This window comes from Camelina sativa, chromosome 7 (assembly GCF_000633955.1).
Source record: "Camelina sativa cultivar DH55 chromosome 7, Cs, whole genome shotgun sequence".
Taxonomy (NCBI): domain Eukaryota; kingdom Viridiplantae; phylum Streptophyta; class Magnoliopsida; order Brassicales; family Brassicaceae; genus Camelina; species Camelina sativa.
The window spans coordinates 30,442,811-30,460,955 of NC_025691.1; the positions used below are offsets into that span (position 1 = coordinate 30,442,811).

Below are 18,145 nucleotides of genomic sequence, written 5' to 3' on the forward strand. Positions count from 1 at the left end.
TCTCGTCTACAGTGACTGTGCTTGCGGTACCAACCCCTTCCATGACAGCGACTTTGGCTCGTGAGTTGCATCGTTCTTTTAAATGTTAAATAAAAATGAAAATCTCAAGTTCATGGATAAGAATATATCTTTGCATGAAGGTGGAGGGAATTTCCCTGCTGTAGTAGTTCCTCTTGTAGCTTTGGGAACTGAAGCTGGCACAATTGATGTGGTTGATGTGTCTGCAAATGCAGTGGCAACAAGTTTCTCTGCACACACTAGTAGTATAAGGGGTTTAAATTGGCTAGGAAATTCGAGAATCGTGTCATTTTCTTGTAGTCAGGTAAAAAAAAGGAAAATTATTCCATCAGATCCTTAAATAGCACTACATGAACACGATAATGTTGCTTTGCGGTGTCAGGTGAGTAAACGGAAAGGTGGGTATATTAATAAGCTCGTCGTCACATGTCTTAGAAGTGGGGTCAGTAGGGGCTTTCGAGTTTTGCAAAGACCAGAGCGAGCTTCTATAAGAGCTCTTAGGGCTTCATCTTCTGGGAGGTTGGTCTCTTTACTTTTTCAGAGGCTTTACAAAAGGATAAAAAAAAAAGTCTTGAACAGCTTGTTTGTTTTCAGGTATCTTCTTGTTTTGTTCCGTGATGCTCCAGTAGAAGTCTGGGCAATGACTAAAAGCCCTGTGATGGTTAGTTGGGTTATTACAAGTGATACAAGTAGTCAAGAAAATTATGATGAAATATGGGTTTGTACTTACACATTGCTATGACTTGTATTTCCTGTAGCTTAGATCACTAGCTCTCCCTTTCACGGTTCTAGAATGGACTCTCCCAACTATTGCAAGATTAGATCAAAAGAGTCTTTCAAAGAAGCCTTCGATGTCTTATAACCAGGAAACAAATGCCACACCAGATGACACTGGAACTCCAAAAGCATCAGAAACTAGTAAGCGACTTTCTATAACAACTTGGTCATTTCCCTTGACTTGAATTCTTACAGAATCTGTAGGTGCTGATGGACTTCAAGATGATGCTTCTGAAAGTTTTGCATTTGCACTAGTAAATGGTGCACTTGGCGTATTTGAAGTTTACGGGCGCAGAATTCGAGATTTCAGGTTCCTTTTCAAGGAAAACAACTTTACAGTTTTTTCTTTCATACTCTCTAACTTGTTGATTTCGTTTCTTTTGTAAGACCAAAATGGCCGGCATCTTCTTTCGTTTCTTCTGATGGGTTAATAACTGCTATGGCATATCGCATACCTCATGTTGTATGTATTCTGCCATTCTGATTTTATCTCTCGCTGTTTTTAAGCAAAATCTTTTAAAAACTCACTTAACAGGTCACAGGTGACAAGTTAGGGAACATACGGTGGTGGGATGTAGTATCCGGTAACTCCTCTTCATTTAACACATGCAGAGAAGGAATAAAGAAGATCAGATTTTCACCTGTCTTTGCTGGCGATATTAGCAGAGGACGAATTACAGTGCTATTCTATGACAACACATTCTCCATCTACGACCTCGTAAGGTCTCTTGTAACTTCTAGACGTTGTTATAAGAGGTCTTATATTCATATGTCATAATAGTGGTCTAGTTAACACTTTTTCTCATAGCTGTACTTGTAAATTTTTCATATCCAAATTAAGCCATGGCCTTTGTATTTTCATTGTAGGATTCGCCAGATCCTTTGTCTATTTCTCTTATGCGGCCTCAAATTCCTGGCACCCTTATACTTGAACTTGATTGGCTGCCCCTGCGAACTAGCAAATTTGACTCCCTTGTGTTGTGCGTTGCTGGAACTGATGGTAGCTTCCGCTTGGTTGAGGTTCATGTGTAAGTGATGTATATGTTTCTTAGAGTGTAACCTTTACAATAGCCTGTGAAGTCAGAGAAGAATGTTCTTGATGTCCTTAACTGAATGCATACAGAGATGAAAAAATGACGACCCAAATATCCCATACAAAACCTTCTAATGTCAGATTTCGTCCTGTGCCTTTATGCACTCCTATGTTCCTCCCCACACCACATGCCCTGGTAAGGTTAATTTATGTTTGGTTTTGCGCTGATCAGAACTCACAAGTACTATAGCTTACAGTCTATTTGTAGGCACTGCGGATGATCTTGCAGTTGGGCGTAAAGCCATCTTGGTTCAACACTTCTAGTACATGTATCAACAAGCGACCACATTCTATTCCCGGAAGAACTACATCTTCTAAAGATCTTCGCACTTTCATGATTGATTTCCCACCAATCGGTGACCCTGCGGTGCTGGAAATGTTTCTTAAAGTATTAGAACCATATCGTTCAGAAGGTAGCGTTTCATCGTTATTTCTTCTCCATAAAACGTTTTTGTATGTCCTTTCATGATTAATGATGTTTTCTCTTCTTTTTTTTTTGTACAAAAAATATTCAAAATGCTGATGGGCTTAANTCGTTTCTTTTGTAAGACCAAAATGGCCGGCATCTTCTTTCGTTTCTTCTGATGGGTTAATAACTGCTATGGCATATCGCATACCTCATGTTGTATGTATTCTGCCATTCTGATTTTATCTCTCGCTGTTTTTAAGCAAAATCTTTTAAAAACTCACTTAACAGGTCACAGGTGACAAGTTAGGGAACATACGGTGGTGGGATGTAGTATCCGGTAACTCCTCTTCATTTAACACATGCAGAGAAGGAATAAAGAAGATCAGATTTTCACCTGTCTTTGCTGGCGATATTAGCAGAGGACGAATTACAGTGCTATTCTATGACAACACATTCTCCATCTACGACCTCGTAAGGTCTCTTGTAACTTCTAGACGTTGTTATAAGAGGTCTTATATTCATATGTCATAATAGTGGTCTAGTTAACACTTTTTCTCATAGCTGTACTTGTAAATTTTTCATATCCAAATTAAGCCATGGCCTTTGTATTTTCATTGTAGGATTCGCCAGATCCTTTGTCTATTTCTCTTATGCGGCCTCAAATTCCTGGCACCCTTATACTTGAACTTGATTGGCTGCCCCTGCGAACTAGCAAATTTGACTCCCTTGTGTTGTGCGTTGCTGGAACTGATGGTAGCTTCCGCTTGGTTGAGGTTCATGTGTAAGTGATGTATATGTTTCTTAGAGTGTAACCTTTACAATAGCCTGTGAAGTCAGAGAAGAATGTTCTTGATGTCCTTAACTGAATGCATACAGAGATGAAAAAATGACGACCCAAATATCCCATACAAAACCTTCTAATGTCAGATTTCGTCCTGTGCCTTTATGCACTCCTATGTTCCTCCCCACACCACATGCCCTGGTAAGGTTAATTTATGTTTGGTTTTGCGCTGATCAGAACTCACAAGTACTATAGCTTACAGTCTATTTGTAGGCACTGCGGATGATCTTGCAGTTGGGCGTAAAGCCATCTTGGTTCAACACTTCTAGTACATGTATCAACAAGCGACCACATTCTATTCCCGGAAGAACTACTTCTTCTAAAGATCTTCGCACTTTCATGATTGATTTCCCACCAATCGGTGACCCTGCGGTGCTGGAAATGTTTCTTAAAGTATTAGAACCATATCGTTCAGAAGGTAGCGTTTCATCGTTATTTCTTCTCCATAAAACGTTTTTGTATGTCCTTTCATGATTAATGATGTTTTCTCTTCTTTTTTTTTTGTACAAAAAATATTCAAAATGCTGATGGGCTTAATTAAAGGCTGCCTACTCGATGATGAGAAAGCAAAATTATATTCTAGTCTAGTTAATAAGGGTTGTGCTGCAAGATTTGCTTTCGCTGCTGCAATTTTTGGAGAAACTTCTGAGGCACTTTTTTGGCTGCAACTGCCTTCTGCCATGAACCACGTAGTCAACAAAACAGCAAGCAAGTCTCCGGAGAAGCATTCTGATGAGACATCTATGCTGAGCAAAACTACATCAAAGGGACCATCAGCTTCAGGATTTGAGAAGAACTGTTCCTTGGTTAGTCATACTGTGGAATAACTAGAAATGATTACCTTGTGCTCTACCCTTGTGAATTTTTGGTTGGTGAACAGAGTGAAAGTCAGCTCAGACTAATGGCGTTTGAACAAAAAGAGTTATGGTTATGCGCTAATGAGAGAATCCCGTGGCATGAGAAACTAGAAGGGGAAGAGGCCATTCAGAAACGAGTACACGAGTTAGTCCTCATCCCATTTCAGACAATGAGTATACTTGAATTAAGATTTGAGGTTAACATACTTGTGATTTTGATGAGCAGACTTGTTTCAGTTGGGAACTTGGAAGGTGCAGTGAGTCTCTTACTCTCCACTTCTCCAGATAGCTCTTATTTCTATCCAAATGCCCTGCGTGCTGTTGCTTTATCTTCCACTGTGTCAAAATCCCTCGTTGAGCTAGCGGTGAAGGTAGTAAGATGCCAAATTTCATCTCTAGTTGTGAATATATCAAGAACCGGAGGCTTTTCCTTGACATTATTTTCATATGAAGGTAGTTGCAGCCAACATGGTAAGGTCAGACAGGTCACTTTCTGGAACTCATCTTCTTTGTTCAGTAGGAAGATACCAAGAAGCATGCTCGCAGGTTATGTTTCTTTTTATAACTTTTGTGGAAAAAATCTTAGCCGAGTTCAGATCCAAGATTAGCTTAATGCGTGTGGTCATTGCAGTTACAAGATGCTGGTTGTTGGACGGATTCTGCAACATTGGCAGCGACGCATTTAAATGGATCTGACTATGCCAGGTGTGTCGGCTAATCTTAATCTATATCCATGGTCGTAACAGGTAATCAAATCAAAATAACTCTTGGTAATTGAAACTCAGGGTGTTGCAAAGGTGGGCAGGTCACGTCGTGAACATTGAACACAACCTCTGGAGGTAAATATATAATGTATTCTTCCATTAGATATAATAATGTATTCCATAGAAGAAATGACGAAAATAGTAATCTTAATATAAAAATTGTTGGAATTTTCAGGGGTGTGATACTATATGTAGCAGTAGGAGCGTTTGAGGAAGCTGTAGCAGCATTTCGCAAGGCTGAGCGGCCAGAGATAGCAGCTCTCTTCATTATGGCTTGCCAAGAAATTCTGGCAGAGAGTTGGAGCATTGATTCAAAGAATGAAGACGTGATTGCAATTACTGAAAGCTACGAGTTGTATCAGAGGAAGCTGGTGCATCTATGCATGGATTCACCTCCATTTTTTCACTGACAACTTGTGTATACTATAAACATTACATGGTCAGTCTTTTAACTAATCAGTTAAGTTTAACATTTGATTATGTTTCACAGGACACAAATCGTACCTCTTGTTAGAGCCATTACTTTTTGAGTTTCCATATTTATAAGATACAGAAAAAATGGTGTGGGCACGTCTTTTATCCCGAAAAGTAGATGTAAGTACCTTCTGAAGAGGCCCTGGGAGGCTGGGATGAAAAAGAAATTACATGGATTTTCAAAATCGAAGCCAAAACTATGAGAAATGTACTACTACTTTTTAAGAAAATACCATTACTAACCCAGATTTATAAAACAGATGTAAAAATTGAGATGGGAGCACCAAGGCAAAAAGCAATATAATACTCATCTTCTACTTCAAGTCCGTTTATTACAACAAAACCACTTTGCAACAATCTGACAATAACAAAAACAAAACCACGAACCGAGAAGGACAAAGCAAAGACAAGATGAACAAAGACAAAACGTCTCATGTTCTTCCAAGTCGATTCCTTTCCTTTAACAGGCTGCAAAGCCCCAATCACAGATCCCTCTCCCGATAAATCCAGACATAAATATTTTATTTATTTATTTATTCGTTGTCTATTGTTACTACCGTGACAACTGTGCAGCGAGAAAAAAAAAAAAAAGTTAACCATCTTTCTTTCTCTATCTCTCTTCTTCTCGGTTTCTCCGTAATCGCCAAAGAGTTCTTGCAAGGTTAGTCTCCTCCTATGTTCTGTTTCTTTTCCTCAAATAATGTCGTGTTTTAAGAAAAAAATGAATCGAATCTAGGTCTTGTAAATGCATTCTGGAATTNCTTTTTTTTTTTTTTTTTTTTTTTTTTTTTTTTTTTTTTTAATATTCCGATCTTGATAATAATAATCTAGTAATTGATGTGAAAGTATGAACTTTCCATTTGGGTATAGGTTCCGCAAGTGGTTTTGTCATATAGTAACGTTTATCTTGTCGAAAATGTCACATATATTGATTGATTCTGTATCATTTTTTTTTTTACTTTTTCCGAGCAGAGAAGGTATGGATGATGAGCAGAAGAAACCGTTGATGGGATCATATGATCGTAATCTACCTGATTTCAAAAAATCAGTGAAGCTTAAGTATGTGAAGCTTGGTTACCATTACCTTATCACACATGGCATGTACCTCTTCCTTTCCCCTTTGGTGCTTGTAATCGCCGCGCAGATTTCGAGTTTCTCTCTCAGCGATCTTCGTAACCTATGGGAGCATCTTCAGTACAATCTTATCTCAGTGATTGTTTGTTCAATGCTCCTTGTGTTTTTAATGACCATTTACTTCATGACCCGGCCGCGTCCTGTGTACTTGGTTGACTTCTCCTGCTTCAAGCCCGATGATTCCCGTAAATGCACTAAAAAGATCTTCATGGACCGTTCTAAACTCACTGGTTCTTTCACAGAGGAGAATCTTGAGTTCCAGCGCAAGATTTTAACACGTTCGGGACTTGGGGAATCTACTTATTTACCTGAGGCTGTCCTCAATGTTCCTCCAAACCCGTGTATGAAAGAAGCTCGAAAAGAGGCGGAGACTGTGATGTTTGGAGCCATCAATGAGCTTCTTGCCAAGACCAATGTGAATCCTAAGGATATTGGGATATTGATTGTTAACTGCAGTTTGTTTAACCCGACACCTTCGTTATCTGCTATGGTTGTCAATCATTATAAGCTCCGTGGGAACATACTCAGTTACAACTTGGGAGGAATGGGTTGCAGTGCTGGTTTGATCTCTATCGACCTTGCTAAACATCTTCTTCACACCATTCCCAACACTTATGCCATGGTGATTAGCATGGAGAATATTACTTTGAACTGGTATTTCGGGAATGACCGGTCAAAGCTTGTCTCCAACTGTCTTTTCAGAATGGGTGGTGCAGCGATTCTTCTCTCAAACAAACGATGGGACAGAAGAAGATCGAAATACGAGCTTGTTGATACTGTTAGAACCCACAAGGGAGCTGATGATAAGTGCTTTGGCTGCATCACTCAAGAAGAGGATTCCACAAGTAAGGTTGGTGTAACCCTCTCCAAAGAACTAATGGCTGTTGCCGGTGATGCTCTCAAGACGAACATCACGACGTTAGGACCACTAGTTTTACCGACATCTGAACAGCTTCTATTCTTTGCAACATTAGTTGGAAGAAGACTCTTCAAGATGAAGATCAAACCTTACATCCCAGACTTCAAACTAGCATTTGAGCATTTCTGCATCCATGCGGGAGGAAGAGCTGTTCTTGATGAATTGGAGAAGAACTTGAAACTCACTGATTGGCACATGGAACCCTCGAGAATGACACTCTACCGTTTTGGTAACACATCCAGCAGTTCTTTGTGGTATGAGTTAGCATATAGTGAGGCCAAAGGACGGATAAAGAAAGGTGATAGAATCTGGCAGATAGCTTTTGGTTCAGGGTTCAAGTGCAACAGCTCCGTTTGGAGAGCGGTCAGGTCGGTAAACCCTAATAAAGAGAAGAACCCATGGATGGATGAAATCCATGAGTTCCCAGTTGATGTCCCCACGGTCTCAACTATCTAGAAACCACAACCAACAGTGGGAATTTTTTCTTTTGAGTTTTCAGCTTTTGATATTTATTGTGTCTTCCTTATTAATTCCCCTGGTTAGTTTTTGATTGGTTATCTGATATACCAAACTGGTTAACATTTATTTTTGGGGCTGAACATTTTTTCTCCTTTTTAGTGGAAAAACATGTTGTAGACAGCAGCAGACCGTCAATGGTCGGTCCAACTTGTGTTTTTGGTTGTTGTGTCTGCATGTATATTTGTAGCTTTCTTTCATTTTTTGACAAAGTTGTTAAAAACAAAAGTTATCAACTTGTCATTAAACAACAAAATGTGATAGAATTTGGCAGATTAGCTCCTATGTGTTTTTAGAATCAGATGCAAAGATGAGATGATCACCATCTCTTATAACATCGACATCATCAATCTCTGCATTGTTGTCTTTGCTGATAACTTTGGCAGCAACAATACCAAACTTGTTGGAACCCAATTCTAGCAACTCCTTGAAACTCCCAGGAAGCAGTACAAGCTTCCCGGGTACGTCATCTTTTTCTGCGCAACTAATCGTCACCCTCACAGGGTTTCCAGTTCTGCCTTCATCTACTGTAGCTAGCCCGTTCTTGGGTACACTTTGATTAGCTAATATACCAAACAAGGAGTTGTCGAAGTTATTAGTTTTCCGTCTTGCCCTTGTTTCCCGGACCCTGAAAGACACTTCTCTTGATGCAGCAGGACGGATGTTGGGTTCACTAGTGAATCTGCCGAGGAATCGAATCCCACTTTTGAGTATAGGAACCGAAGAACTTGTCTCGATATGCACCCTCCGCTGGTGTAACTTTTCTCGAAATAGGGCTTTAATATCCTCATGCCCTTGTTGCTCAGCAAGATCTCTCGCCGTCCAACCATGCATATCCTGTTTGTTAACGTCCGCACCTTGATCCAGAAGATACTTTACCATCTCAATGTTCTCTTCGCATACAGCGGTATGGAGTGCAGAGGTGCCTGTGGCTCTGGGACGTGTAACGTCTCCACCATGTAGAACAATTTCTTTTAGTAGTTTCAAGTTGCCTTGTTCAGCGGCGGTGCAAGCAAAATGACCCACATCCCCTGCGTCTATGCTACTGCCATTTTCTAACAGTACCTTTACAACTTTCTCATGCCCTTCCACCATTGCTTCCCACAATGGTACACTCCCTTCCGTGTCTGTAAACCAAGAAGCTCAATATATAGTTGAGAAGAAATTACCTTTTAAATCAAAAGGGAAGTATATGAAAGCTGAACAACCAAGTAAAGTACCTCTACAATTGGGGTCTGCGTTGTATTCCAACAGAAGAAGAACACAGTTTAGACTCCCTTTTGATGCTGCTATATGCTGTTTCCAGAAACAATAAAAAAGAAAAAGACATATCTAAGTGTATCATAGTCTCCAAGAGCTTGATGGGAAGAATTAAAATAACAGAATAAATATTGTGAACTTCACTCACCAGAGGTGTTCTGCCATTGTTATCCGATTCATTAGGATCAAGTCCTCTCTTTAGTAGCTGATGTAACAGCAAATCGTCTTCTCTTATTGCAGCAAAACATAAATTGAGAGGAAGATCCATTTTACCCCGAGCAAGCATGTTTTCTGTCTCCAGCAGAACATTCGTCATCACCGGATCATTCATGTCCTTCAAATACTGCTCTCCCCCAAAGAAAGAGAGTACTGAGACAAGTCAGTACGTATGGTTTCTGATTTCACCTTATGATAACCTCAAAAAGATCTGTTGACTCACCTGAAGTAAATTATTCATGATTATGGTACCATCTCCAACATTAGCCTGAATGATGTTCAAGAAAGTTGTACGGTTCATACGCAACAGTTGGCACAACCGTTTTGTCCTCACGGTAAATAGCTGTGGTCTGTAGCACAACACCCCTATCTCCCCTACAATGTCTCCAGCTTTGACCTCTTTTACAATCTGAAATTCTCCATAAACTTCTCATTGTAAATGCTTAGTTACATCGTACCTCCCTCCAAGATCACGTACGGGTTTGGAGAGACAAAAAGGAATAAAAATAAAATGAGAAAACATCAACCATGTGACATGACTTACAGTTTCTGTTCCACTATCTACATCTATCAAGTCCTGCAACATAACGAATATGTAAGTTAGTCTCACATTCATTTCATTTTAGGTCAACTTAACATAACTGTAAAGAACTTTGTAATGTTTTCTTACCGCGGTACCATTCACAAGGATATAGAAGTCTGTTGGCGCTTCGTTCTGCAAGATCACATCTTCTTTTGGTGGGAAGTACTCAGCTTTCATTTCTGAGACCTGCAAATTGTAAAGAGCGATGGAAGCAATTCATTTGCTTTTTTTGTCGAAAATGGAACATGTTTCAGATGCATTTTGGTATATACCAGTTGAAAAAGCAGGTCATTGGATACTCCACGAAACAGGTAGGCTTTATCCATGAGGGAGTAGAAAAGAAAGTGTGATATACTTGATCTAATGGCTTTTGGGAGCGCATCAAGAGTTTCTTGCTGTTGCAGCCCCTCAGAGTCAGTCCGATATTTCAAACATAAATGTGCAAGCATTTGATCTTGTAGACGAACTGGTAAATGATTTCTATGAGCAAAATTTGAAGCAGCTTGGATTGTATCTCTCTGAAAAAAGAAAAAAAAAATTATGAAGGTCATATTGAACTATAGATTGAATAAGGTAGGTAATGAAGATGCTAACTTACAAAATTTCTAGTCCGACTTGTTCCATGGACAACCAAATTGGTCATGTTACCGATCAAGTATGCGGTTAATCCAAGGTTGAAGAGCATATAGAAAATGTCAAATATCATCTCTTTTGTGTTCACTGGATGGAGATCACCATAACCAACAGTGGTTAGAGTAGTGATGGACCAATACATGGAAGTCACATATCTCATCCATAGGCTTTCCTCTAGGAAGTTTTTGTTAGAAGCTCCAATCCATGTCTTTGCTGGGTCATGATTGCGTGCTGCGATAAGGTAGTAGAAACATGCAGCACAATGAACCGCAAAAAGGGTAACCTGCAAAAAATGCGAGTAAGTTAGTATCTACACTATTACAACATTGAGAGTGTAGTTTACATGAAGTTAACATTATAAGTATATTAAACAATTTGATGTTCTTACACAAACGAGCTTTGCGCATCGGACCCAAAAGTAGTTAAAGTTGCGGTCTTTCTCTAGTCTGTTAAAAATAAAATGTCAAAATTTAGAGAAAATGGTGAAGGAAAGAAGACAAGAGTACTTTATGGTTCAAACCTGGCAAACAAGGCACCGACTCTGCGAAGACGCCAAAGACGAAGCATGTTAAACAACCCATAAGACTGGGATGAAATTTTCATAGCAGCCTCTGAGGGGATGGTTGATACGAGGTCAAGAAGGAACCAAGAGCGCAAGTACTTAAATGCAATCAGTTTACGATCATCAACAATTAGGTAAGTCGATTTATCGAGGTAACCGACAAAGAATGTCATGATGATATCCATAGCAAAGAATGCATTCACAATGTTATCGGTGATAGAGAGTGGTGGCCTTGGCTTTCTCAAGAACCCAAACTCGAAAGGCGAAACCCAAGATGTGTAAACCACAAGAACCACTAAGAAAGCCTCCCATATCCTGTAGTAAACATAAATTTATCAATATAATTTTTTTTTATAACCTATATTACAACATATCCCACAAATTACCTTTAAATATATATACCCCAATAAAGCTCATATTTTTGAATATTACTGTGTTACATTTGATGGCCCTATCCACAAGAAACGTTTTTCTACTATTGGTTATAATAATTTATCAGATTTGCATCAATCGTTGAAATCAAGATATGAGTGCCTTGATTGTTCCACATTCTCTTGCTCATTTATAAATTATCACGAAAAGCAAAAGCCAAAAGCAAAGGCGGCTTTTAAGCTAAATTAGCCAACCATAGTAATAATGGAGGCCTTGAATATTCTACATTTGCCTTCGCCTTCATAGATATACTTTTTTGAATATCAAATTCCAAATGTTGAACAAAAGAGGAGAGTTAGTTGTAACGTAACAAAAATAATCCATAATAATAATAATAATAATAATAATAATAATAGTAATAATAATAATAATAATAATAGTAATAATAATAATAATAGTAATAATAATAATAGTAATAATAATAATAATAATAATAATAATAATAATAATAATAATAAGATAGATAGATTTTTTTTTATTGTTAAGTAAAACAATTTTTTTTTGAACAGAGTTTAGTTAAACAACCTACGTGAAAAACATGAATAAGAGAAACCAACTTTTTTGTGTTTTTGACCAAAATATCATTTTATATTTGCACGTAATTTTACTATTTTATATTTCATTTATAAAAAAAAAGTTATTGAATAACGTGAAAAATTTGGACAGATAATTTATTGCAATAAAATAGTGGAATATAAATAGCTTAAAATCAAATAACAATATTTAAAAGTTAATACCAACATAAAATCTTCAATAATTGGAGGATAAAACTTTTAATCCAACCAAATTTACAAAAATAATAGAAAACCTGTTGATTAATCGTTGTGTATATATATTACATATATAGTATAACACATGACAAAATACAAAAGTAGATCACCAACCATTAAAAGTACAAATTCAAATTTTTACGTAAAAAAAAAAATAATCACCAACCATGAAAAACTTATAATTTCTTTTCATGTCAAAGAAAACGATACAAAATGTACTATATTGAAATAAATTAGTCTAGTATAAGATTCAAACTAGATGTTATTTGTTTAAATTTAAAAATTGTAATTCACGAAATGATTATTTTACCTAATTTAATACTACTAGGAAATAAGATTAGTTAGTTTAGTGGGGTTAGTGTAAGTATATAACTATGTACCCATGATAAAATACAAAAGTTGATCACCAACCATTAAAAATAACTTTTTAATATATATATAAAAAACAAAAATAAAAAAGAAACTTGCTAATTATGATCCTAAACTTAATTTTTAAACAACAAAAAAAAAACACTTGCCAATTATGATCCTAAACTTAATTTTTTCGTATTTCCGATTCCTAAAAATGAATCAATAAAGAAGATACATAGATGATGAATCAAGTTGAAATCGTAAGAAATAGTGAAACTTTGAGAAGGCAAATGTTCTTAGCTAACAGAGAAGACTAAGTGAAAATAAAACAAGAGATGGTGGTAATAAAATGAAACCTGTATTTGTGATCATAAGGAGATACGACGAATCTCCTCAGCTTAACTCGTCGGTTACTTCTAGCCCCAAGTGAAGGTAAAATTCCAGTAGAAAGACTAAAATGACTACTCTCTCTCGAAAGAGATGACAACTGTTCAATCTCATCTTGGCCTTGTCCGCATAGCAAAGCTCCTCTTCTCATCACCGCTATGTAATTTTATTTTCTCGGCTTCCTCTTTGATGACCCTTTTTTTCTTCTTCTTTTGGTTTCAGCAAAAGAGGCAAAATAGGCAGCTTCAGCTTAGCTCTTGGATTTATTGCGGGTGTGTCATCTCTGACTTTGGATCCTTCCTACACTTTCAAGAAAATAAGTTTTCTGGACCCACTTTCACGTCTTACGCCCAGGGGCATTAATGGTGGCTTTTCCATTTCCGAGATAAAATAAAATATCCGTCTAGCTCATTAATAGTTGTGCTAATGGAAAAGAAATGATACTAGACGTAAGAGGAAGAGTTGACTTAAATTATATACATTAGAGCATGTATGCATGATCTCAATTTCTTTCAATCATTATACTTACTATTTTTATTGTTTGTTTGACTTCTAAGTTCTAACTATTGAAAAGAGAAAATGGTCATTTCATATCTGTACACACCGCAAAAGTGCGAATTTCTGCCTGTACAAACAAGGAGTGCCAATTTAGACATGTACCCTAATACATTTCAAATTTTATACTTATACTCACAAAATTTGAGCTAATTTCACAGTCCACGTTAACGGATTTAAGTCAACCGTTAGAGTTGCTGACTCAAAATCCACATGTGTATTGACGTGCCATCGAAAATGTAAAACGACACCGTTTTAATATGTTTTCTTCGCAAAAAATTGTGGAAATTCCACACTCCGGAGATTCGAACATGCGATCTCTTACGTGTTTAGCATAGGACTTAACCAGTTTATTCCACAACAATTCTCGAAAGAATCATACAAACTTATTCATATAAACCTAAGGTAGCATCCATCGAAATCGAAAAAAATTATGGAAATCCTCACTCTCGTGGGTCAAACCTGCGTCCTCAGATACAAATAGCGTAGGACTTAACCAGTTGATCCCACAACAATACTCTGTTATATCACACAAATTTATCCCTATACACCTATAAGATATCTAAGTCCCAATTAAATGAAACGTCGTCGTTTTGAATTGGGGGAAAAATAAAAATCCTAGGGTTCTTCTTCTTATCTCAAATCGCGATTAGGCTTTGAATAGTAGTTATTTCCAGTTTAGTTTAGTTTTTGGTTTCGGATTATCCAAAAAAAACCATTTATTTGTTCAATCAAGAAGAGTTTTTTGAGATTTGCTTGCAACAACATTAAGTTCTTTTAATTTTTCAATTTTTTTTTTTTACAAAATCGATAAACCAAAAACCAAAATCTAACATCTGAAAACCAAATAAATATATACAGCCTCCATAATCTAAAAATTTCTTAGAAACTCTCAAACATTCATGGTCTGGAATTTATGCTTATCTATTGTTTATCAGTAGCTAATCAATAACCAATTGCCCTCCAACCCGGTTCGATTTGGTTCAGACAAAAAGATTCGATTTATAGTCCCAAAGCTAATTACCGCATTTTGTTTTTGATTTAGTTCGGTTTGGTTAATCTGATTAGATTATTGAAAAAAGAAAATAAAAGACCGGCTAAACAACTTTACACACGTTGTTGGCGGCTACAGTTCACGCAACTGTAGAAGTGGCTGGATGTTATGTTGCTTGCTTTGTCTAGCGTTCTCATCTCTTTTAGCTAGGGTTGGGCATTTTAACCGAATCTGAAACTCGAATCCAACTTTAAATAGACAGTTCGGTTTAGATTCGGATAGTATGAAATACCTGATCAGATTTAGTTTTTCTGAGATTCGGATACCCGATCGGGTTCAGGTATTATCCGATACTCGAAGAAGGTCCGAATTGACCCGAAATAAATATAAAAATGCACCTTTGTGGATTTGAACCTAGTACCTTATGCATTAATTGGTGCATCATAAACCATTTTGTCACCTTACTTATTATGTGTTAGTATGAAAATATTAAATATTTATCTATATATATTTATACATCTGTAATCTAAAATTCCTAATTGACTTATTTTTTCTTTCATAATCAACAGAAGAACTATAGAATCCCTAATCGATTTAAATTTTCATTACCCATATCAATTTTATGAGAAATATGATAAGCAAATCTAAAAAATTGAGTGATAGTTTGTGGTGTTTGACTTTTAAGGAGTGAGTGAGATTGAAAACATAGATAAATATGAATCATATCATATAATTTGCTATAGATGTTAAATATGGTAGAAGATTTGAAAGATTTGGTTATTGAATTGGTGGCTATAGATGAATAAATCTAGGGTTTTTGGGTGAAGATTAGAGAGATGAAGAAGAGGGGAAAAAGAAAAGGGAGATAGAAGGTAATTTTTTTTTTCTCTTCACGACCAAAAAAAAATTATGAATTCGGGTATATCCGAAATTATCCGAACCCGAAGCCAAATTATCCGAACCCAACCAGAAATTATAAAATATCTAATCGGATTTTATATCTTTACATCCAAAAATCTGAAAACCCAAACATCCAAACCTGAATCCGATTGGGTACTCGAATGCGTAGGGCTACTTTTAACAACAACACTGTTGGAAAATAAACTAATACCTAAATAGCAAATTTAAATTTAAAAAAAAAACTAAATTAAAAAAAAATGCTTAAGCAAGACTTAAAAAAAAAAAGGATATACCAAAAACAGAACCACGAATATTCGGCATTTAATAACAAATAGACAAATTATATATATATCAGGAAACAATACAAAAGACCTCCAACCAAATTTTTGATTAATTATTATTCTCAGCGCAGCTGCCTGTGCCTGCCATGAAATTCGGCAAGAGCCTAAGCAACCAGATCGAAGAAACCTTACCTGAATGGCGTGACAAATTCCTCTCCTACAAAGAACTCAAAAAGAAGCTCAAGCTTATGGAGCCACGTTCCGTCGACAACCGTCGTCCTAGCAAACGCTCGAGATCCGATTCCAATTCCAATTCCGTCGACTCAGATCCAACCGCTGGTATGACCAAGGAAGAGCTCGATTTCATTAGTCTCCTCGAAGATGAGCTTGAGAAATTCAATTCCTTCTTCGTTGAGCAAGAGGAAGAGTATATCATTCGATTGAAGGTATGTCCAACGTTACGAAACCTTATAAAAAAAAAAAAAAAATCTTTTCTTTTAGGATTCTTAGTCTTTGAATGGTTGTACAGTATACTCCAGACCAGACTAAAATTGGATTAGTCTGCATTTAATTTACCATTCACCATTGCATACCAGTATGCATTGTTGCATACTAAAAATCTCCATACTAGTATGCATTTGAGCATACAACTCCATACCATTGTAAATTCACTATTGGTCTGCATTTTCCATTCTGCTCCTCAAAAGCTNCTGCCATGAAATTCGGCAAGAGCCTAAGCAACCAGATCGAAGAAACCTTACCTGAATGGCGTGACAAATTCCTCTCCTACAAAGAACTCAAAAAGAAGCTCAAGCTTATGGAGCCACGTTCCGTCGACAACCGTCGTCCTAGCAAACGCTCGAGATCCGATTCCAATTCCAATTCCGTCGACTCAGATCCAACCGCTGGTATGACCAAGGAAGAGCTCGATTTCATTAGTCTCCTCGAAGATGAGCTTGAGAAATTCAATTCCTTCTTCGTTGAGCAAGAGGAAGAGTATATCATTCGATTGAAGGTATGTCCAACGTTACGAAACCTTATAAAAAAAAAAAAAAAATCTTTTCTTTTAGGATTCTTAGTCTTTGAATGGTTGTACAGTATACTCCAGACCAGACTAAAATTGGATTAGTCTGCATTTAATTTACCATTCACCATTGCATACCAGTATGCATTGTTGCATACTAAAAATCTCCATACTAGTATGCATTTGAGCATACAACTCCATACCATTGTAAATTCACTATTGGTCTGCATTTTCCATTCTGCTCCTCAAAAGCTCCATACTAATATAAACTCCATACTAATCTGCTCCATACCACAGTCCAATATTTTGCATACCAAAATATTGGTACGCATTGTGTGGTACAACCATTCAAAGCCTTAAGGTTTTTTTTTTTCTTTTTTTTATATATAAGGTGATGTTGACAGAATTACAATTTTCACGAATGGCTCAGGATCTTGATTAAGTTAGTTGTTTCATTCCTCTGAATTGAACATGAGCATAGTTTGGTTAAAGATTTAGGTCTACACTCGAAAGGGTTGCCGTGGTGGCGATTTTTTNGGTTTTTTTTTTTTTTTTTTTTGGGATTATGCGTAGTATTTTTCGACTCTTTCGTTTTGGGAACCGTAGGAATTGAAGGACCAAGTGGCAAAGGCGAAGAATTCAAACGAAGAGATGATAAATATTAAGAAAGAGATTGTAGATTTTCATGGAGAAATGGTGTTGTTGATGAATTATAGTGCTCTTAACTATACAGGTAAGCTTTCTTTCTTAAGCTGATTGATGCCTAAGCTCACATGTTTAACAATTAATTATTGTGTTTAGATGTCGAAACACTTTCACAAGGTCCATCATGTCTAGTTTTTGATGAAAACAGTTCTAGCATTTCCTAGTAACTGAAACCGCCGGGTCAATGGTTAAAATTTTTTTTCGTAAGAAACTAGTAGGAGGAACTTGAATTAGTGTTGACATTACGTCTCTATGTAAAAAGAGTCATATTCTCCACGATCTGTGTTTACTTTGTTTATTTAAAATGTGCCCACATGAAGGAATATGCTCTTATTTATTAATTTTGGCCACTCATCGCAGATGCTTTGCTTATACTTTTTCTTAAGAATATCTCAAGGTTTTATACCTTTATTCTTATTCCCTAAATTGTGTACTATTGGTTTACAGGATTAGCAAAGATTCTCAAAAAGTATGACAAACGAACCGGTGCTTTAATCCGTTTACCATTTATCCAAAAGGTCCTTCAAGAACCATTCTTCACGACCGACCTGCTTAATACGTTTGTGAAAGAGTGCGAGGCTATGCTTGACCATCTCTTCCCGTCTAACAAAATTCGGAATCTGGAGGAAGGTGAGCCAACAACTTCTGGAACGGTCCAGACAGCAACGGACGATTCTGATCTTCTTAGAG

General features: G+C 36.9%; 4 protein-coding genes across 7 annotated transcripts in view; 3 read left to right on the plus strand and 1 right to left on the minus strand.

The window, feature by feature from the left end:
• The window catches only part of LOC104703479 (WD repeat-containing protein 11-like), a 7,140-nt gene extending 1,744 nt beyond the window's left edge, over positions 1–5,396 (plus strand). The window contains exons 3-20 of the mRNA XM_019228054.1: positions 1–60; positions 141–322; positions 401–537; positions 613–679; positions 777–936; positions 991–1,105; positions 1,183–1,258; positions 1,331–1,513; positions 1,663–1,823; positions 1,919–2,024; positions 2,097–2,301; positions 3,682–3,944; positions 4,019–4,140; positions 4,222–4,366; positions 4,449–4,541; positions 4,627–4,700; positions 4,781–4,834; positions 4,935–5,396. Of these exons, the coding sequence (XP_019083599.1) occupies positions 1–60; positions 141–322; positions 401–537; positions 613–679; positions 777–936; positions 991–1,105; positions 1,183–1,258; positions 1,331–1,513; positions 1,663–1,823; positions 1,919–2,024; positions 2,097–2,301; positions 3,682–3,944; positions 4,019–4,140; positions 4,222–4,366; positions 4,449–4,541; positions 4,627–4,700; positions 4,781–4,834; positions 4,935–5,169 (2,438 nt within the window). The 3' untranslated portion in view covers positions 5,170–5,396. The remainder of the gene's footprint in view (positions 61–140; positions 323–400; positions 538–612; positions 680–776; positions 937–990; positions 1,106–1,182; positions 1,259–1,330; positions 1,514–1,662; positions 1,824–1,918; positions 2,025–2,096; positions 2,302–3,681; positions 3,945–4,018; positions 4,141–4,221; positions 4,367–4,448; positions 4,542–4,626; positions 4,701–4,780; positions 4,835–4,934) is intronic.
• Positions 5,560–8,002, plus strand: LOC104703478 (3-ketoacyl-CoA synthase 11). The gene is made up of 2 exons (XM_010419506.2): positions 5,560–5,894; positions 6,206–8,002. The coding sequence occupies exon 2, from the start codon at positions 6,213–6,215 to the stop codon at positions 7,740–7,742; it is 1,530 nt and encodes a 509-aa protein (XP_010417808.1). The 5' UTR covers positions 5,560–5,894; positions 6,206–6,212; the 3' UTR covers positions 7,743–8,002.
• On the minus strand, positions 7,984–13,325 carry LOC104703477 (potassium channel AKT1). Its single transcript, XM_010419504.2, has 11 exons — positions 12,966–13,325; positions 11,015–11,371; positions 10,883–10,940; positions 10,460–10,777; positions 10,134–10,379; positions 9,949–10,047; positions 9,823–9,855; positions 9,502–9,687; positions 9,211–9,405; positions 9,023–9,098; positions 7,984–8,929 (listed from the first exon to the last, which is right to left on the minus strand). The coding sequence occupies exons 1-11, from the start codon at positions 13,145–13,147 to the stop codon at positions 8,085–8,087; spliced, it is 2,595 nt and encodes an 864-aa protein (XP_010417806.1). The 5' UTR covers positions 13,148–13,325; the 3' UTR covers positions 7,984–8,084.
• The window catches only part of LOC104703481 (SPX domain-containing protein 2-like), a 3,804-nt gene continuing 1,470 nt past the window's right edge, over positions 15,812–18,145 (plus strand). The window contains exons 1-4 of one of the 4 annotated variants that reach the window (XM_019228045.1): positions 15,812–15,902; positions 16,472–16,741; positions 17,357–17,483; positions 17,903–18,142. In XM_019228045.1, coding sequence (XP_019083590.1) covers positions 15,873–15,902; positions 16,472–16,741; positions 17,357–17,483; positions 17,903–18,142 — 667 coding nt within the window. In that variant the 5' untranslated portion in view covers positions 15,812–15,872. Of the gene's footprint in view, positions 15,903–16,441; positions 16,742–17,356; positions 17,484–17,902; positions 18,143–18,145 lie in introns of those variants that run through there. The other 3 variants (XM_019228046.1, XM_019228047.1, XM_010419510.1) reach the window with 3 other exon arrangements.

Coding starts and splice junctions, on each gene's coding strand:
- LOC104703478 (XM_010419506.2), top strand. CDS start 6,213: ATGGATGATGAGCAGAAGAAACCGTTGATGGGATCATATGATCGTAAT.
- LOC104703477 (XM_010419504.2), bottom strand. CDS start 13,147: ATGAGAAGAGGAGCTTTGCTATGCGGACAAGGCCAAGATGAGATTGAA. Junction 9,099..9,210: donor ACAATGGCAGAACACCTCTG/GTGAGTGAAGTT, acceptor TTCTGGAAACAG/CATATAGCAGCATCAAAAGG. Junction 8,930..9,022: donor CGCAGACCCCAATTGTAGAG/GTACTTTACTTG, acceptor CTTGGTTTACAG/ACACGGAAGGGAGTGTACCA.